Here is an 18,833-nt window from a genome sequence, read left to right on the forward strand (position 1 = left end):
TTTAATTACTAATATAATATGCATATCGATAATATCATGTTTTCGGTAATATAAAAGAACAGTTTCCTTTGCTACACGTATCAGTTAACAGTCTAACCTCATTGGACTAACATCAATAATCAATAAAAATGTTCTTTAAGGTAGGTGATACCAGAATAATAGTTTTACAATTGATGATAATATTGCGTGAAGTTACTTTTGTCTTACAATTTAAATAGACCAGAGAAAGCTAAAAAATGGATAAATAATTTTAGGTTGTGAGTCTTCTGGCTTTAGCCGTGGTGGTGGTTGCTCAACACGGTCATGAGCACGCTCACTCATCGCAGCACATCTCCAAGCACGACGGACACCCGCACGTGGTCACCATCCACGACCACCATGGACATGAAAAGCACGTCGACTATTACGTGAGTAGCTTATAATGATTTTATTTTTATTTTTGTAAAAAGAGAACCAATTGACCTAATCTCACCTGATGGTAAGCGCCGATATGGTCTAGGATGGAGCATGCTTACCTAAAAGATGCCTTTACACTCTAGATTTGAAAAGATTTATTCTATAGTAGGCTGGGAATAGATAAGCGGGAAGCGAGTTCCACACCTTAGCCGTTATCATAACTAATCTGGGAGCAAGGCAGAGTAACAAAGTAAGGATGGAACGCAATTCCGCGCCTAGTCACATGGTGGCAAAACGGAAATGGGGGCATTAGCTTATGTATGCCCATCGCACACTCCCTAAAATGTATCCTGTAAAATACCGATGTTCAAGGCTCTGTAATTTTGTCTCTACCAAACCTGTATCTCCAGATTTCTAGTGCATTTATTTCAAGCGATTTCAAGAACTAACCGTTTTTTCGTATGGCTTAGACTCATCCAAAATACGAGTTCGAGTACAAAGTGGATGACCATCACACGGGCGACCACAAGACCCAGCAAGAGCATCGCGACGGCGACGTTGTCAAGGGCTTCTACAGCTTGCACGAGCCTGATGGTTCCATCAGACACGTCCACTACCACGGCGACAAGCACACCGGGTAATCAAAATTCTTTTTACATGATTTCCCAAAGAAGGAATCGAAATTGTTTACCTATCGTAAATTTTATGTTATATATAACAAGAACAAGGTACCTTTTAAATATGTCATTTATTTATTTAAATTTTATTGCACAATAAAAATACAAATGGCGGACTTAATGCGTTAAGGCATTCTCTACAAGTCAACCATAGGGCAAAACAGAAATTCTCGAATGTGGGTACAGTGGAAAAATAATTCAGAAAAAATGACAACTAAGTAATTTTGAAAAACTATTTACAATTTCATATTTGTCATATGTTTATTCAAGTTTCCTTGTGCAAAAATACGGCAAAATGAATACATCTTTAATGCTACTCGTAAATACAGTACCTAACAAAGTAATGCAGCAAAAATGTCTGATGATGTTTCAGTTTCCATGCCGATATCAAACACAGCACGCATCACATCGTTCCCGAGCATCACCACCATCACTAAACGAACGAAATTATTCGAAGCTTATAACAATGTTGATTTTTCTTAATCTTATTTCGTAAGTAGTTTTATGTATTTGTTATTTTTTTGTAAATAAAAGTATACCAATAACGTATTGAGATTTTTATAATTTATTAGCTTTTATTGAAAAATCATTATCATCATCATCATGGTGGCCTTTTGGTGATCCAATCTTGGATTTAGACCTCTTTCCTCTTCTTCCACTCCTGTCGATCTTTTGCCTGATTCATCTAGTCCCAACCTCCGTGTCGTTGGATGTCGCCCACCCACCTCTGGGCCTTCGTTCAACTCGTCTCGTCTTGTCCAGCGACTCTTATCCATTCTCGCAATGAAAAAGTCATACTAGTCTGAATTTATATTTAGAGAGGGTGGAAAATAGTGGGAAGTCATGAGCCATATGGTTTATTAAGTTTTTATGAAAACACGAAGTTCAAACTATTAAACATGTTAGTTACTTTAAAAACTTGCAATTAAGTATATTATTTATAACTAATAGTATCATATTATTACTCTATTTAACTTAAGCTAACCTACCCCAACATATATTTACGGTTCTGCTGATTAAGTGGTTTAAAGTATTTTCCCCAGTTAACGCTCCACCATTATACTCGTAGTATTTACTCTTCAACATGTTCTTCCTCCTAAGGATGGAGGAAGTCGTCTCCTTATTTTCCTGATAGATTTAGTTTTATAGTCTGTGCTCACTGCAATGCAACATATCATAATACCATGACCGTAACCCCCCGTGACGGGCATGGAAAGAACCTTTCTATACACTAATTTGAATACTGCAACGTATACAACCGTATAAAGCATATGTACTTACTTACTTCACTGGCTCAGTGGCCCAAACAGGATCTTAGCCTCTGACACAAGAGAGCGCCACTCTTCCCTATTCTGCACCACTATACGCCAGTTGAGTATTCCGAGGTCGGACGGGTCTTTTATGGCTTCGTCACTCCAGCGGTATCTGGGACGCCCAGACGGATGTTTACCACCCTTGTGCCCCACATATGCTCTTCTCACAGATGATCTTCTTTAATCCAGGTGACCTTTGTGTCCAGGTCACTGAGCTAGTGGAGTCTCTAACTCCGTCATTTCTGAACCGATTTTGAAAATTATTATTTTTTGTTAAGTAAATTAGATTTTCAAGACAATTTTTTGTCAGGTTCGAGTTCTGACGATGGGGTCCATTAGGAATCGAGTGAACTCTTCAAATATGAAAGGCATACATATAGTGATTTTTGTATTTTCTTTAAGAAATAAGCATTTACATTTTAAAAAGTGACATTTGATGAAGTGGAACTGCTGATGATGATCAGAATGGAACTCTTCAACGACACATAGTACACGTTTGGCGATTTCTCCTCTTCGCTGTGTTTGTTAAGTAAATTAAATTTTCAAAACAAATTTTTGTCAAGTTTGAGTTCTGACGATGGAGTCCATGAGGAATCGAGGGAACTCTTCAAATATGAAAGGCATACATATAGTGAATTTTGTATTTTCTTTGACAAATAAAGCATTTACATTTAAGAAAGTGACATTTGATGAAGTGGAACTGCTGATGATGATCAGAATGGAACTCTTCAACGACGCATAGTACACGTTTGACGATTTCTCCTCTTCGCTGTGTTTGTTAAGTAAATTAGATTTTTAAGACAATTTTTTGTCAGGTTCGAGTTCTGACGATGGGGTCCATGAGGAATCGAGTGAACTCTTCAAATATGAAAGGCATACATATAGTGATTTTTGTATTTTCTTTAACAAATCAAGCATTTACATTTTAAAAAGTGACATTTAATAAAGTGGAACTGCTGATGATGGTCAGAATGGTACTCTTCAACGACGCATAGTACACGTTTGGCGATTTGACCCTTCGCTGTGTTTGTTAAGCAAATTAGATTTTATCTTACCAGTCAACCATAGAGCAAATCTGAAATGTGTCAAGGTGGGTGCAGTGGCAAAAAAAACATGTTCTTTTCTGCATAATTAAGCGTAGGACGATGTAATTTTAATTTCAATGTATGAAATCTAAAATCAACAATAATCGTTCTTTCACCGGTCTCCCTCAATGAAGTCGGTTTTTTTTTCTTCAAAATTATTTTGTTAAAAGCCTGCGCCTACTACTGTTTCTGTTTAGCCTGGTAGTTGACTGGTCTAATGCCTTTATACATACTTTATTTGTTATATTGCAGTAAAGTTTATATAGTAATAAGTTTTTGGCAAAAATTTCATTTTTGGTACAAGCTTTTATCGCTGACTGTACTTTTCTTTCCACAGGCAACTAATACTCATCGAGCAAATTCTAAAAACCCCAAACACAATTAGGTTGCGTTATTTTATCACAGAGTTCCTATGTCCACCTCTTGTCTCCATCATCAGATCAGCTCGATGGTACCATAATATTGCATTGTTACCCGACTTACATATGTATGCAAATTTTCAGCTCAATCGGAAACCGGGAAGTGGATCAAATTTAACTTGCAAGATTTGATTACAAACAGACAACGGTCAGGTGAAAGTAAATAAAAGCTTGTAATAACAATAAATCGCAGTTGTTAAGGTTGAAACACTGTTCCCGTATAGGAGTATTGCCCTGTCCGGGTCTAAGATTCCGCATATCTCGGTTAAGGGTGGAATAGGCACAAAAATATATTAGGTATGTTCATTATGGTTTAATTTGAAACATGCTTGATAAATAATTTTGAATAACAGTGTATATATAGAACATTTTGTGGCATTTAAACTTAATTAATAAGTGTTTTAGTGATGATGGTGCTCAGGAATAATGTGCTTGACATCGACGTGGTAGTTGGACTTGGTGTCGTCGCCGTCGCGGTGCTCGTGCTGCGCCTTGTGGTCGCCCGTGTGATCGTCGTCCACTTTGTACTTGAACTCGTATTTGGGATGTGTCTAAAATGAGAAAATATCCTACGTTATTAAATAAGTATGTAATTATCTTATTTAAAATGACCTGCAAAGGATACATTTGGAAGGCGATTGCAGCAGCATTACTGTTGCAACGTTACTGCTGCAGTAAGTTTTTGTCAAAAATTTCGTTTTTGGCACAAGCTTTTATCGCTGACTGTGACTAAGTAAAATTAGATTGCATTGTTTTATCGCAGTTCCTATGGCCACCTCCTGTCTCTATCATCAGATCAGCTCGATGGTACCATAATATTGCACTGTCACCGGACTTACATATGTACCTATGAAAATATTCAGCTTCATTGGAATTCTGGAAGTGGGTCAAATTTAAGAGATCTAATAAAAGAGGGGGCTACCACAAAACCATATTTTTTTTTGACACAAACAATTTTTGGCCTTTGTGTGGAGAATTGGTCGGCTTGGACGACCAGCCCCATAGAAAAAAAAATTGTCATCAAAAAAATTTTTCTTCTACTTTTTCATATGAGCACGATACCTAATATGCCCTTAAACGGATCCCCATTATTTTTTACAACCTTTGTAAAAAAATATTCTCCTTTGATTACACACAAATGGAAACATTTGTTAAAAGCATCAATTATAATTATGCACGGTAAAAAAAATCTACAGCCTGACCAGTAATATATGATCACGCGCCATATTGCGGAATTTCATCGGAACTATATTTTTTATACTAAACTGGACTGTCACCCTATACATGAGAATAACAGCGCCCTCTTGAGAATGATTATATATTTCCGCTCGGGCTTTATAATGCATTTTTGGGCCGGCTTGTAACTATAACAACTGTGCGACATTCAAAAATACAAATTCGCACTGCACTTACATAGTAGTCGACGTGCTTCTCGTGACCGTGTTTGTCCTTGATGGTGACGACCTGCGCGTGGCCGTCGTGCTTGGAGATGTACTGCGAAGAGTGCGCATGTCCGTGCCCATGCTGAGCCACTACCAAACTGACTACAGCCAAAAGACTAACAACCTAAAATAATACTTTAGCTTTTATCGTTTGAATTCCGTAATAAAACCACCCAAATTAGTCCACATGTATTCATTCAGGCGTGACTATTATTTGAATTTCTTAGTTCTAAGGAAACATATTTGTATAAATGGAAAAAAAATATAGACAAAACTAAAAAGAGCCCATAGGAAACATATTTGTATAAATGGAAGAAAAAATATACACAAAACTAAAAAGAGCCCATTGATATATTTAAATTATTTTAAACTGGTCACTCACACCAACGACACGCTTTTACTTGAGGGTAATAATTATACGTGAGTGACCTGTTTAAAATATTTTTTATAACTTAGAGTCTCACGGGAGTTTTATAGTTAAAACTGGTATTGATACTTAAACACCTACGTATTGGACTTGTGAAGCAAACATAGTTGTACTTTGATTACTGCACAATATTTGGATGGTTTTAAGGTTTTGTAATTTTTTATGTTAAAAACAGTGTCTGATTTTGTCTATTACCTTAAGCAACATGTTATTAAAATTTTAGTTGATCCAATGAAGTGAAACTCTGAACTGATACGTGCTCCTCAGTTTTTGTTTCTTTTATAATACCGACCACATATCGGCGTATCTATATCGGCGTAATTTATTGATAATTAAAATGTAAGCCACAGCCAATCGTCAATTTTTGTAACATTTACCAGCTAATGTAAGTATGTTGCACACCTTTTATGTACTTCTTTGTTACAATACCAATTTCAGCTGCAAACTGCATATTTGTGTGAAAGTTTTACATAAAGTACCTACAGGATTATATTGTAGTAGCAACAAAGTCACTTTAGAAAATGGCCTAGGAATCAAATTGTTTGACTGTGGTAGTTGTAGCAGTAGGTAAACACTTTATTGCACAAAACAAGTACATAACACAGAGAGAATACAGTAAATGTGTACAAAGGCGAATTTATCCCCTTAAGGGATCTCTTCCCTGAGGGAGATACATATGAAATGGTTTTAATATATTTTCAGGTTGTATGTCTTCCGGCGTTTGTCGCTGTTGCGGTTGCTCAACATGAATATAGTCACGGGTTTTCCTCCCAGACCTCCCATCTCTCTACATCTCTAATCACGACGAACACGCACAAGTAGTCACCTATTAAGGAGCACCATGGACACACTATGTACTGTTGCGGTCGCTCAACATGAATATAGTCACGGGTTTTTTTATTTATTTATTAAAAACTGATCGGCGATTGGCTCTAGTCACACCTGATGGAAAGTGAAGACAGGGCCTAAGATGGAGCTCACCGATTCACTAGTAGCCTATTCACTCTTGCTTTAAAGAGACCGAGGTCATATTTATCAGGGAATACGGAAGGCTAAAGAATGGAATGCGCTCCCATTCCATTCTTTAGCCGTCCGTAACAAAAAAGAGGAGGCAAACCGTTTAGTGCGAACAAATGGAATGTGTACCACGAACGGGTGCATTCGCTCCCCACGCCTGGACGTCCGATGATGGAAAGGGGAAGGTGGGATCAGATCGTGCAGTTCCTGTGCACACTCCCCGAAATGTATCCGATAGAACACCGATAGGCTAGCGACTCGACGGCGATGCTCAAGGCTCTGTAATTTTGACTTGATAGATGGGTCATCGCCAAAAAGTCTATGAGCCCGGCGCTCTATCGAGTCCAGGGCCGCCAGCTGATATTTGGCAGCAGTTTCCTCCTCCTCAGCGTTTTCCTCCCAGACCTCCCAGTACATCTCTAATCACGACGGACACGCGCAAGTACTCAGTATTTAGGACCAACATGGACACAAGAAGCATGTCGACTACTATGTACTGTTGCGGTCGCTCAACATGAATATAGTCACGGGTTCTCCTCCTAGACCTCACAGTGACACTAGAGGTAGGCCAGCCCAAGAGGTAAAGAACCAGCATAACATGACCCCAGTAAAATAGCTAATTTAAGTTTTTTTTCATAATTGTTTGACATTTTCAATATTGTTAGTATCAGTATCCACTTGGAAAGCTCTTAAAGATAGATTTTTCCAACATATGTGTACAGGCATAATTAGTTCAAATCACAAAAGTTTCCAATTCGGATTTTTTCCGCAAACAGTGGAGCAACAAAACGGCTGGATAGTTCAACCTCCACAATACCCATTCATCCAAAATCACAAAGTACTCGTAGAAATGCTCAGTGATTTGTTGCATAAATAAAACTAAGTATTTATACTTAAAGGTGACAATCGGATGACAACTGCAGCAGAAGCACTGTTGTGGCTTTGGCGTCAGATGATGTTGTGAGGAAACCGGACTAATCCCAATAAGGCCTAGTTTAAACTCTGGGTTGGACAGTCAGATAACAGTAGCTCGTAAAAACTAGTGTCTACTCTAATTCATGTGATTAAAAACATTAACTTCGGTCGTGTTTTAATTTATTGCCACTCGTTGCGAATATCCTAATTTTCGCACTTGTATCGAGATGCACTATTGTGTAACACGGGAGTTATTAAAATTGTAAACTCAGTCTACAATTTTAATGGTGCTCAGTCAGTATTAGACATGTTACACTTTCAAAATTATAGTTACGTATTTATCTTACCTACCCTCATTGATTAAATTATTAATTTTCGCTACCAAAAGGTTGTCTAGAAGAAATTGCTCTTCAGTAATAAGACCGTTAATGATCTGTTTTCGTTAAACTGTATCTCTTACTGAGGTGTGCCAATAAAGAGTATTCTAAATATATATCTATATAATAATTAATATTAAATATTAAATATTAATATTAAATTGAATAATTTTATTTGTTTTTTATTTAACAATAATGTCGAATAACATTTATACCATTAAAACTGGTTAACAACTGGCATTGAAAACGTAAAAACTGAGTAGTTATTCCCGTTTAGTGATGATGGTGCTCAGGAACAATGTGCTTGACATCGACGTGGTAGTTGGACTTGGTGTCGTCGCCGTCGCGGTGCTCGTGCTGCGACTTGTGGTCGCCCGTGTGATCGTCGTCCACTTTGTACTTGAACTCGTATTTGGGATGAGTCTAAAATTAACATAAATTAAAAAAAAAAGTCAAAATACATTTTTGATGTAAGTTTTGATGGCTGACTCTACTTTTATTTCAACAGGCAACTAAAACTTATCAAGTCAATTCTAACAAACCCAAACACCGGTGTTTGATACCGATTAAAACTATTTAGAAATATTAAATAATTGTTCTTATTGTACTTACGTAGTAGTCGACGTGTTTTTCGTGTCCGTGGTGATCTTTGATGGTGACTATCTGCGGGTGTCCGTCGTGTTTAGATATGTACTGGGAGGAATACCCATGGCCATGTCCATGCTGAGCGACCGCCACAGCGACTAAGGCAAGAAGACCCACAACCTGAAAGTATAACATTTGATTCCTTTTTTTTTTTTCAATAATATTAAGTAAATTTAGATAGCGGGACGATTTTGTGGGAAAACACCAATGACAGGGTCGAATGGAGAAAATAAAGGGAAGCCTTTGGTCAGCAGCGGAACACGATGTCAAGGTGACGTTCGGATGTCAACTGTTACCGCGTCGCTGTTGCTGCCGCTGTATCTGTCAATTTTCTGAGAAAATGACGGAATGAACGTCACAATCATAGCAGTAATGCGGCGGAAAATGTCACTAATTTTACAAATGAAATTGACATATACAGCTGCGGTACCAAGGACGCTGCTGTTACCGCAGCTGTATAACGTCACCTTTAAGCTGATAAAAAAATAGGTATATTAGATATAGAAGTAGGTACATAAACTATTTACTTTAAGCATCATTCTGAATAAATATACGCAGTAGTGCAGTGCAGTTGATCTAATGAAGTCAGACTGTGAACTGATAACTACCCTGAACAATTCTGTTCTTTTATAATACCGAAATCATAACAATACCGATATAGGGGCCATTTATTGATAATTAAAAAGTAAGTCAAAGCCAATCACCGAGTTTGCAACAAAGAGTGTGTCGCAAATATATTTCCTCTCCCACCATGTTGCAGCTAAGTGTAGTGCATACCGTCTATGCTTATACATTTATCAGCTATCAATGCAAATGCATTGCAAAACATGTAACTATGTCCAGCTTAAACTCTACGAAAAAAGTACAGTATTAAAGATTTTATAAATGATGGTGAAACTAAATCACTTATTACACTTAGATTGTATTATTAAATGAGAAACTAAATGGTATTTTAATGTTATGAATATGCGACAGTTTAGAGTTTGGACAACGCCATCGCCAGCTGGCTACGTGCGAAGTGCATGGTGGGGGTAAGTAAAGCGGTCGCAGCGCACGCGGTGGTGAAAATTGGAACTAACCAAGGATAGCATCTTTAACATTTCGTACATGTTATATGGCTTGAAATGGAACTTTTATTTACGGTTACTCCTGAAATATTCATTTAAATTGTATGGTGTAAGGGACGATTGTAATCTTAATGAAATGTTTAATGTAAGTAACGTATTTAATTTAATAATTATTAATACTGTATCCGTGTAAATAGCTTTGAAAATGCCACATATTATGTGATCTTTTTCTAGAAGTTAAGAATGTGTATAATAAGTTATCCTAAAAAGATATATATTCACCATCGCGGACATTTTGTAGACCCATGAAATAGAGACAACCCCACCATACATTGTGTTGTTATAGCTCAAACGGATTAGGCAGCGTTTTCGATTAAAGCTGTCTGGCCAGCGACCGAAGCAGCCTAGCGAGCGTGATTTTTTCCGTCAACATCGTCATATTTCACCCAATTTACACAAAATCTTAACAAGTTATATACCTAAACCTTCCTCAAGAATCACTCTATTGATAAATGAAAATCCATTCAGTAGTTTTTAGTTTTGCAGTACTTTTATAAGATGTAGTTAATTGACGATTTCCCTTAGATTAAAGGCTAGATTTTACGAATCTACGTATTTACGTTTTTACTAAAGTGTGCCAATAAAGAGTATTCTATCTTCTACATATTTATGTCTGCGTCATCATGGATGCTAAAAATGTGCTAGAGCGTGTTTGTGGATTTAAGTTTTATACAACTAAATACGTCGTAAGTAATTTCTTTAGACTTTCATCCCTATTTAATTTTTTTTTTAACAGAAGACGGTTTTTAAAACTTCTGTACGTCTTCTCCAGGGCCCATATTCATTCTGAAATGCAAATGAACCTATTATAAAAAGTAGACAATGTATTTACATTATGGAAATATCTGAAGGTACAGTAATTAAATCATACAAAAATATAGGCGTGTCTAATTTTTACTTTTCGTGACCAATTTTCCACGTTCACTGGGGAATAGGGTCGAGAGACCCCATGCAAATTATGCTTAATCACGAGTTACAAATTTCCACAGCGAAGGTGTTATGATCGTAATATAAAATATAAAAATATTAGGTTAACTCTAATTAGACCAAGTTAAAACTTTATTCAGGCCAAGGCATATCTCGCGCTTGCACAATTTTGTAACAATCACCATATTCATTTTATTTTTTGCGGTCAACATATTAATGTTCAATTACTATTGCAAAGGTAGCTATCGGTAGACAATATAAAAACAACGTTTTGTTTTCAACAGGTATCAGTTGGACTACAAACTTCAAACGCTTCTACACTTTATTAAAAATGTCTCTTAAGGTAAGGAAAACCAGACAAGTGTGAATCGGACTCGCCCATCGAGGGTTAAAGCTGAGAGAACGACTTAACAATGAACAAGCAAATACATAGCAACTATATTAACAATAAACATGCACTAATTAAGAAAGGGATTATGATTTAAACTATATGTTGTGTGTTAGGTTTTGTGCCTCGCAGCCGTTTTGGGAGTGGTGGCAGCCCAGCACGGACACGGCCACGCGTACTCCTCGCAGCACATATCCAAGCACGACGGACACCCTCATGAGGTTATCATCCACGATCATCACGGACATGAAAAGCACGTCGATTATTATGTAAGTAAACTCAGTCCACCTGTGGTGATTTTTAGTTCTGAGTACCTTTACCTAATTTTTTTTTCTAATTCTAGACTCATCCCAAATACGAGTTCGAGTATAAAGTAGACGACCACCACACTGGCGACCACAAGACTCAGCACGAGCATCGTGATGGCGACGTCGTCAAGGGCTTCTACAGCCTGCACGAGCCCGACGGCTCCGTCAGGGACGTGCACTACCATGGCGATAAGCATACTGGGTAAACAATTTTCTAATACAAAAATAATAGAAATGTAGATATCTGATAGGTAAAAGTAATCTTTCAGCAAATCAAAGTAATATTTCCCATCTGAAATATAATGAATAATTATATAGTAGGTAGTGATGGTTTAGTTCACCGAAAGGCTGTTGGTAAATATCAAACAATGTTTCATATTCGTAAATTCCGAGATAGTGTTTGGTTCAAGGGATTCGAATATAAAGACTTACGACCTCTGATTTGAATGCCTTACCGTACCATTTATTTAGACTACCAACGCTTAAGTATGAATGCATGTATCGTAGTTAATTTTTATTCCGTTATTTTTTTTTCAGTTTCCATGCGGACATCAAGCACAGCACCCACCACATTGTTCCTGAGCATCATCATTACCACCATTAATGTATAATTACTGTGTTAATGTTTGAATCTGTTAATCTGTGTTCACGTTCTGTTATTTACAAATAAGCTATGGATTGAAATAAAATCATAGTTAATAATTATATTTTTGTTTTTGACGACCGGTCTGGCCTAGTGGGTAGTGACCCTGCGTATGAAGCTGATGGTCCCGGGTTCAAATCCTGGTAAGAGCATATATTTGTGTGATGAACACGGATATTTGTTTCTGAGTCATGGGTGTTTTCTATGTATTTAAGTATTTATAATTATATATTATATATATCGTTGTCTAGGTACCCACAACACAAGCCTTATTTGAGCTTACTGTGGGACTTAGTCAATTTGTGTAATAATGCCCTATAATCATAATATAATATAATATAATTACTAATTCAAAGTATCTAAATATTCCAATAAGTAGTTGGGTAATATTACAAGCTTTTATTTAGTTTCACCTGTCCCGTTGTCTGTCTGTCGGTCTGTAATCAAATCTTGCAAGTTAAATTTGATCCACTTCCCGGTTTCCGATTGAGCTGAAAATTTGCATACATATGTAAGTCGGGTGACAATGCAATATGGTACTATCGAGCTGATCTGATGATGGAGACAAGAGGTGGACATAGGAACTCTGTGATAAAACAACGCAACATAATTGTGTTTGGGGTTTTTAGAATTGGCTCGATGAGTGTTAGTTGCCTGTGGAAAGAAAAATAGAGTCAGCGATAAAAGCTTGTTTGAAATTTTTGCCAAAAACTTATTTCGCAAACGAATGAATTAGCACTTCTGATTTTGAAAGAAATAACTACATAAACACGAGCTGAATAAATATTACTACCTATACCAATATTAATCCAATATTTTAGTAATGGCTGTTATAAAATGTTACTATAACATAATGTGACGGGGACATTATAAAACACTATCAATACTATCGTGTTGTCCCTGTCACACGATGTTATATAACAGGCAGTGTGGTACCACTATAAATTCTATTTTCCTATCTATTAATAGCTCAAACAAGTTACCTATAAATCAGTCTATCGGCCCGATTAGAAGAATGATTAAGACACGTTTAAGATCTTGGAAAGATCTTTAAAAGATCGATAACTAAACGACATGTCAAAATTGACGTTTATTTCCATTCCGCTGTGGTCCCAATAAGATCTATCTACGATATTTCTAACGTCAAAGTGACGTTGGTTGCCCGAATCCAACAGCTTCTATCAATTGTTAATAGTATACGGGATTTAGGGGTCACAATTGACCTTCCATGATCACATTCTTGGCGTGTGTAAAAAGGCTAATAACAACCTGGATTTTATCATGCGGACCGCTTCCCAGTTCCGAGGTACTAGGATTGCATTAGTCTTGTACAATGCTTTTGTCCGTAGCCGGCTGGAATTTAACTGCATCATACGGGATCCAAACGACCAAAAGTATTGGGATATAATTTAGAGAGCCCAAAAAAAATTCGCTCGGTATCTCTACAAGAGGCTATCCTTTTCTCTATCCCTCGTTGTTTGTGGCAGGTTTAGTCGCAATGGAGACGCTAGAGTTTCGGAGGAAAATGCTTCTCGTGATCCACTATGTCTTGCTTTTCCGGGGCAAAGTGGATAATCCTTGTGTGCTCTCGAGCATACGGCTGTTCGTTCCCAATGACTATGTGCGCGCAGGCGCTCGACGCCGGCACGCACTGCCCTCGTAGCCAACGTGCCTATCGTTCATGCTCCGTGGCGAAGGAAACGCAACTGTCACAGTCGCACTAATAAAGAAGAGTGATAGAGAGAGATGACTACGATACGCTACGGAGCGTTAACGATGTAACGTTGGCTACGCGGCCCGTTGTTTTTTTTATTCTGTTTATTTGTGTATTTGTAATTAATATAATTTTGTATATACGTTTTGTCATTTTTTTTCCATGTCCCGGCGTCTGGCCTCCGCTGTGAGCCGGACATGTGTTTAAAAATAAATAAATAAATAAATAATAATAAAATTATACTAACAAACAATATCTAAATGAAAACTTATCTAAAGCAGATTCGAATCGGGCCGTATGTATCAAAATCTATTAGCATGGTGAAAGAGATGTTACTGGGATAGTTAATTTTCCTATAGGTATTGATACTCAACTCTGCACAAAACTATCGAAATTATTAGAAATCAGTTTTACGGGGAAGGTGGAATCTAAGAGAATTTCTAAGTATTTTATATATATCATAAGGGCAGGGATACCCTAGGCGACAAATGTCCCACTACACGTGTCGACGTCGGGTGATGTAGCGCGACGCCACTGGCCACTTGTCGCCAAGTAGCGTTTGTCTCCTAGTGTATCCCTAACTTAAATCCTCTATGATGCGTTCAAAAGCCACAAAATGACGACCAGCATAAAAATAAACTGTTTTGTCAGAATAATTTTCTTATTTTGTGAAAATGTTATTATTGCGTGATAATAATCACAAATTCAATTTAATAATAACATTCAAATTTCGAACAACTCTGAAAAACGACGGAATTTGACCTCAATTCTAATACCTATCAGAGGCCCTAGCTAAAATGCCAATCGTTTGCGCCATGGCGAACGAAATCTCTATCACTCGTCTATATTAGTGCGACAGAGAGACATTAGCGTATCGTTCGCTACAGCGCAAACGATTAGTATCTTGGTTAGGCACCCAGTAGAGATGACGTTTAGTAATTATTACTTACTATAATTACTAACATTTCAACCGCTTTAGGTTTCGGTCTGGCAATCAGATTTATAAAATACTTATGATATTATAATTAATCTAGTATTAACCTTTCTGTGTCCCCAATTGTAAACTTGTTTCGCATAGATACTCGTGCGTTATCGCGGCCCGCTTTGCGGGCGGTCGGTTATTAATAAGTATTTTGTAAAACTACCTGTTTTAGTTAAGTTAAATGAAATATTTAAGTTATTTGTGCGCTCGAAACAAAATTTAATATACTGTTTTGTATTTATCTCGATAAGTGAATTGTAAATTCTTATGAGAATAAATGATCTTAAACCTAAATGAGACGGATTGGTTATAATGAATAGAGAGAAAATCCATGGCCGTTCGCTGTAATATGCTCACCCGTAGGTTTGCACGATGTACGAAACAGGTTAAGGTCACTCTTTTTAAGGCCTACTGTCACAGTTTCCACACGTGCAGCCTGTGGGTGAGATATTCTATTAGTACCCTTATTACACTACGGGTACCTACAATACAACAAAACATTTAGGATGGAGCTGCCGCGCTACTGCAGTGCTTCAAGTATGTTCACAGAGTCCAGGACAGATGGCTTTCACGTCATTATGCGTAAACGTGCGGCGCGGCGTGGGTAGGTGATGCGACGCGTGTGCGCTAGCTCCAATATTCTACTACGTGTAGTGGCCAGCAGGCTGGATTGCCCATTCCAGCACCACTGGATAAAATTACATATCCTGTTACAGTTGGGATAGGAAATTATTTTTCCTTTTTGTTTTAGCCTTAAGTAACACTAACATTATCTTTATTGTTTTTTTTACACTGTTATTGTTAAATATTAAATCAATAACGGTTCAAATCTGAATTCCACTCTTAGTTTCATTCGTATTATTTTTTTGTAGTACCTAATAGATTTTTTGAATTAGGTACCAAAAAGTTTTTACCTAAACGATATTATCTATAATCAAACTGTCCCCATTCAATTATTAACTTTATTCTCATTATTTCTTATTTTCCAATAGCTCTTAGGTCTGTCATAAGTAGAATAGTGAATCCAACAATATTACGTTGCTCATTTTTATTAATGTAACTGTTTGGTATACAATAAAATATTCTTGCGAGTAATGTGTATTTTGGGCTGCAATTAGCAACCAAAAGTCCAAGGTTAAAATGTAAATCAGAGCTAGGTACTTTACGATTTCACGTACAAACTGGTTTGTGACATTTCATGGTAAGTCAAAATGTGGACCGTGTATAAAAGACATATCAATCTGATACTACGATATCAATACCTTTTGAGCCCTTACAGCACAAACATCTGTTTTAACATTAACATCATGTACACAAAGGTGAAATATTTGATTATACCCATAAATTAGCTTCATAAAAAATCTAATATGTAAACTTTTAAAATCAATTTTCAGTTTTTTTTTTCGTTTCAAATGTCCTTTGTCTATTAATTTGGGATTGCATATTTATGCTAAGCGATAAGTCTATATATAATCCACAATCATTTATTATTGTCAATAAATAGTTTATTCACAAATATCGTCAGTAAAGATAACATATTTTAATTTTTTAGAATATGTTTAATGTTTTCTAATATTGAAATTGATATATTAAAGAAAAACAATTGCAGGTGTTCTTGGTTGCTGCAATCTTCGCTGCAGCAGTAGCTCGGCCGCAGGAGAGTCACGGACATGAACATGAGTCCCACCACCACGCCGTCTCCTCGCAGCACATCCAGCGCCACGACGTGCCCGGCAAGGCGCCCAAAGGCCACCACGACTACTACGCGCACCCTAAATACGAGTTCGAGTACAAGGTGGAGGACCCGCACACCGGTGACAAGAAGTCCCAGCACGAGTCCCGCGACGGCGACATCGTGAAGGGTTACTACAGCCTGCATGAGGCCGATGGTACTGTCAGGATCGTGCATTACACCGCCGACAAGAAAACTGGGTAAATATTGCTTCTTTATACCTACTGCAACTTAAGTAAAGTTCATTTTAGTTCATGTTTAACTGTATCTTCATTTACAGTGACGCACTTACTTACAACTTGGATAATTTTCAAACCTTATGTTTGACTTTGTCAACAACATATAATAAATATATATCAATATCGAGAAATGCTTCAACAATACCTTTCTTATGTTTCAGATTTAATGCCATCGTGGAGCACAAGGGACATTCCAAACATGACGCCCCTAAACATCATCACTAATTAGTTCGTAAATGAAGTACTTATTCAACTTAATTAAGTTCTGTTACTTATTGTGTATGCAACTATTTGTTATTCTATTATTAGATCAAATATACAATTGAAAACAACTACTAGACTTTTTTTACCTATGTACAGTGAGCTGCAAAATGCATGCATGGAGAAATTATGAATGAATTCACTGATAAAGTCGCCGTGCACTTTTACAGCTGATGCCTTTTTATTCTAAAACGTTAAAAAATAGCTAGTAAACCATGTTGGAAAGCAAAGTTTTTGCATAATAAAACAACATGAGAAAAGTCTGATACCATTTATATTTATAATTATAGACTAGTAACTCTGTCATAACATGTTGTATAACATAACACGACTTCTTCTTCTTCCTCTTTGTCCTCGCCTTGTCCCATTTCAGTTGGGGTCGGCTCTCCTAATCAATCTTCGCCAGGCCATTCCATCCTGGGTCGTCTGTGGATCTAATTGGGCTAACTTTAGATCTTGGTTTATTTTAGATGTCCACGTGTCTCGGGGCCTGCCTCGTCCGCTCGGTCCGGTTTCAATGTCAAGCACTGTTCTCTTTTGGGCGTCTCATTCCATGGCCGTACCACCTGAATCTCCACTCACATATTTTCTCCGGAATTGGTCTTAAATACTCGGAAAGTATGTACTCGTTTCTTAGTTTGTCGAGCAGAGTAACGCCTCCTGTAACCATCGTAGCATTTTTATTTCTGCTACGTGCAGTTGATCTTTCTGCTTCTTTTTAAGGGGCCAACATTTCGCACCAAATAGCAAGGCTGGTCTGACCGCAGTCTTGTAGACTTTTCCCTTTACCTTTTTCTCTCCACTTTATCCATCCGGTACTGATGCGATTCGAGACGTCGGGTTCTATGGTTCCATCGCTTGCCAGGATAGAACCGAGGTATTCAAAGGACGCAACCTTTGATAGAGGAGTGTCCTGCATATGTATGGTTGCGTTGCTCGGAGACTTTGAAAAGTTTACGTTAAGTCTTATTTCTGCTTATTTCCCGTCCAGCATTTTTCAGAGTTTCTCGCCACTGCTCTAGTGTTGACTCCAGTTCTTTCAGGTCTTTACTAACAAGTACTATATCATCCGCATACAGAATGTTCCATGGTGTTTTTTTTTGGATATCAACAGTGAGGTAGTTCATAAATTAACACGACACTGCTTATAAAAAAGTTTACCTCATATCTGATTGTTGTTCTTCCTAGCAAAAGAAACAAAGTCTTGAGCATTGCTTTGTCTATTTTTTTCGGCTTCTTCGAGTACCTATCAAAATTGAACAACTCATATTGGAGAAAGGCCACACTATGATAGAAGTTGACAGTGTCCAATTTGAACCTAAAATTTATTAATTTAACATAATTCAAACTTCCAATTTATTCAACAACTGACTAGGTACATAACCTGCATGGGGCACGCAAGGCCTACTCAATCTTACAATTATAAATTATTTAGATCCCATATTTTTTTATTATTATGAAACTTTGCCAGATAGTTTCTTGAGTATTATGCCTGATAAAAACAAAATGCGACAAACCGCCACATTCAAGCTCTTACCACAACGAAGACATGAATAGAATGAAGCTAATGAACCAGTAGGTACCATATTATACTCGTCCAAAAATTGATCCAGCGAGATATAGTGGCTTACAATCATTAAAAACATATATTATATAAGTACACAAAGATTACCATTACTTTTACGATAATCTTAATGTGTAAAAAATGTAAATCAACTTGAGTTTTTATAATAATAATATTATTAAATACTAAAAAAATAAAGTGTGATTGGTTCAATGATTTTGAATAAGAATACGGG

The 18,833-nt window shown here is 37.1% G+C and overlaps 3 protein-coding genes across 3 annotated transcripts; 2 read left to right on the forward strand and 1 right to left on the reverse strand.

The window, feature by feature from the left end:
• The first annotated feature begins 94 nt into the window (after positions 1-94).
• LOC133519496 (uncharacterized) lies at positions 95-12,166 on the forward strand. The gene is made up of 9 exons (XM_061853501.1): positions 95-140; positions 255-407; positions 867-1,033; positions 1,447-1,505; positions 4,296-4,414; positions 11,006-11,110; positions 11,272-11,424; positions 11,499-11,665; positions 12,001-12,166. Exons 1-9 carry the CDS (start codon positions 129-131, stop codon positions 12,065-12,067), a joined length of 1,002 nt encoding a protein of 333 aa, XP_061709485.1. The 5' UTR covers positions 95-128; the 3' UTR covers positions 12,068-12,166.
• On the reverse strand, positions 8,225-9,488 carry LOC133519963 (antifungal protein-like). Its single transcript, XM_061854179.1, has 3 exons — positions 9,241-9,488; positions 8,681-8,833; positions 8,225-8,491 (listed from the first exon to the last, which is right to left on the reverse strand). The coding sequence occupies exons 1-3, from the start codon at positions 9,250-9,252 to the stop codon at positions 8,342-8,344; spliced, it is 315 nt and encodes a 104-aa protein (XP_061710163.1). The 5' UTR covers positions 9,253-9,488; the 3' UTR covers positions 8,225-8,341.
• A 3,306-nt stretch (positions 12,167-15,472) lies between the features above and the next one.
• On the forward strand, positions 15,473-17,105 carry LOC133519950 (histidine-rich glycoprotein-like). The gene is made up of 3 exons (XM_061854163.1): positions 15,473-16,121; positions 16,412-16,734; positions 16,935-17,105. Exons 1-3 carry the CDS (start codon positions 16,014-16,016, stop codon positions 16,996-16,998), a joined length of 495 nt encoding a protein of 164 aa, XP_061710147.1. The 5' UTR covers positions 15,473-16,013; the 3' UTR covers positions 16,999-17,105.
• The last annotated feature ends 1,728 nt before the right edge of the window (positions 17,106-18,833 follow it).

This window comes from Cydia pomonella, chromosome 7, assembly GCF_033807575.1.
Source record: "Cydia pomonella isolate Wapato2018A chromosome 7, ilCydPomo1, whole genome shotgun sequence".
NCBI classification, from domain to species: Eukaryota; Metazoa; Arthropoda; class Insecta; order Lepidoptera; family Tortricidae; genus Cydia; species Cydia pomonella.

Excerpts from the sequence above, each read along its gene's own strand:
- LOC133519496 (XM_061853501.1), top strand. Across the intron at positions 1,506-4,295 it reads TCCCGAGCATCACCACCATC|TGATGATGGTGCTCAGGAAT; the intron begins ACTAAACGAACG and ends TAAGTGTTTTAG. Across the intron at positions 11,111-11,271 it reads TATTAAAAATGTCTCTTAAG|GTTTTGTGCCTCGCAGCCGT; the intron begins GTAAGGAAAACC and ends GTTGTGTGTTAG.
- LOC133519963 (XM_061854179.1), bottom strand. Across the intron at positions 8,492-8,680 it reads AAAAACACGTCGACTACTAC|ACTCATCCCAAATACGAGTT; the intron begins GTAAGTACAATA and ends TGTTAATTTTAG.
- LOC133519950 (XM_061854163.1), top strand. The coding sequence starts at position 16,014 with ATGTGGACCGTGTATAAAAGACATATCAATCTGATACTACGATATCAA. Across the intron at positions 16,122-16,411 it reads TTAACATCATGTACACAAAG|GTGTTCTTGGTTGCTGCAAT; the intron begins GTGAAATATTTG and ends AAACAATTGCAG. Across the intron at positions 16,735-16,934 it reads ACCGCCGACAAGAAAACTGG|ATTTAATGCCATCGTGGAGC; the intron begins GTAAATATTGCT and ends CTTATGTTTCAG.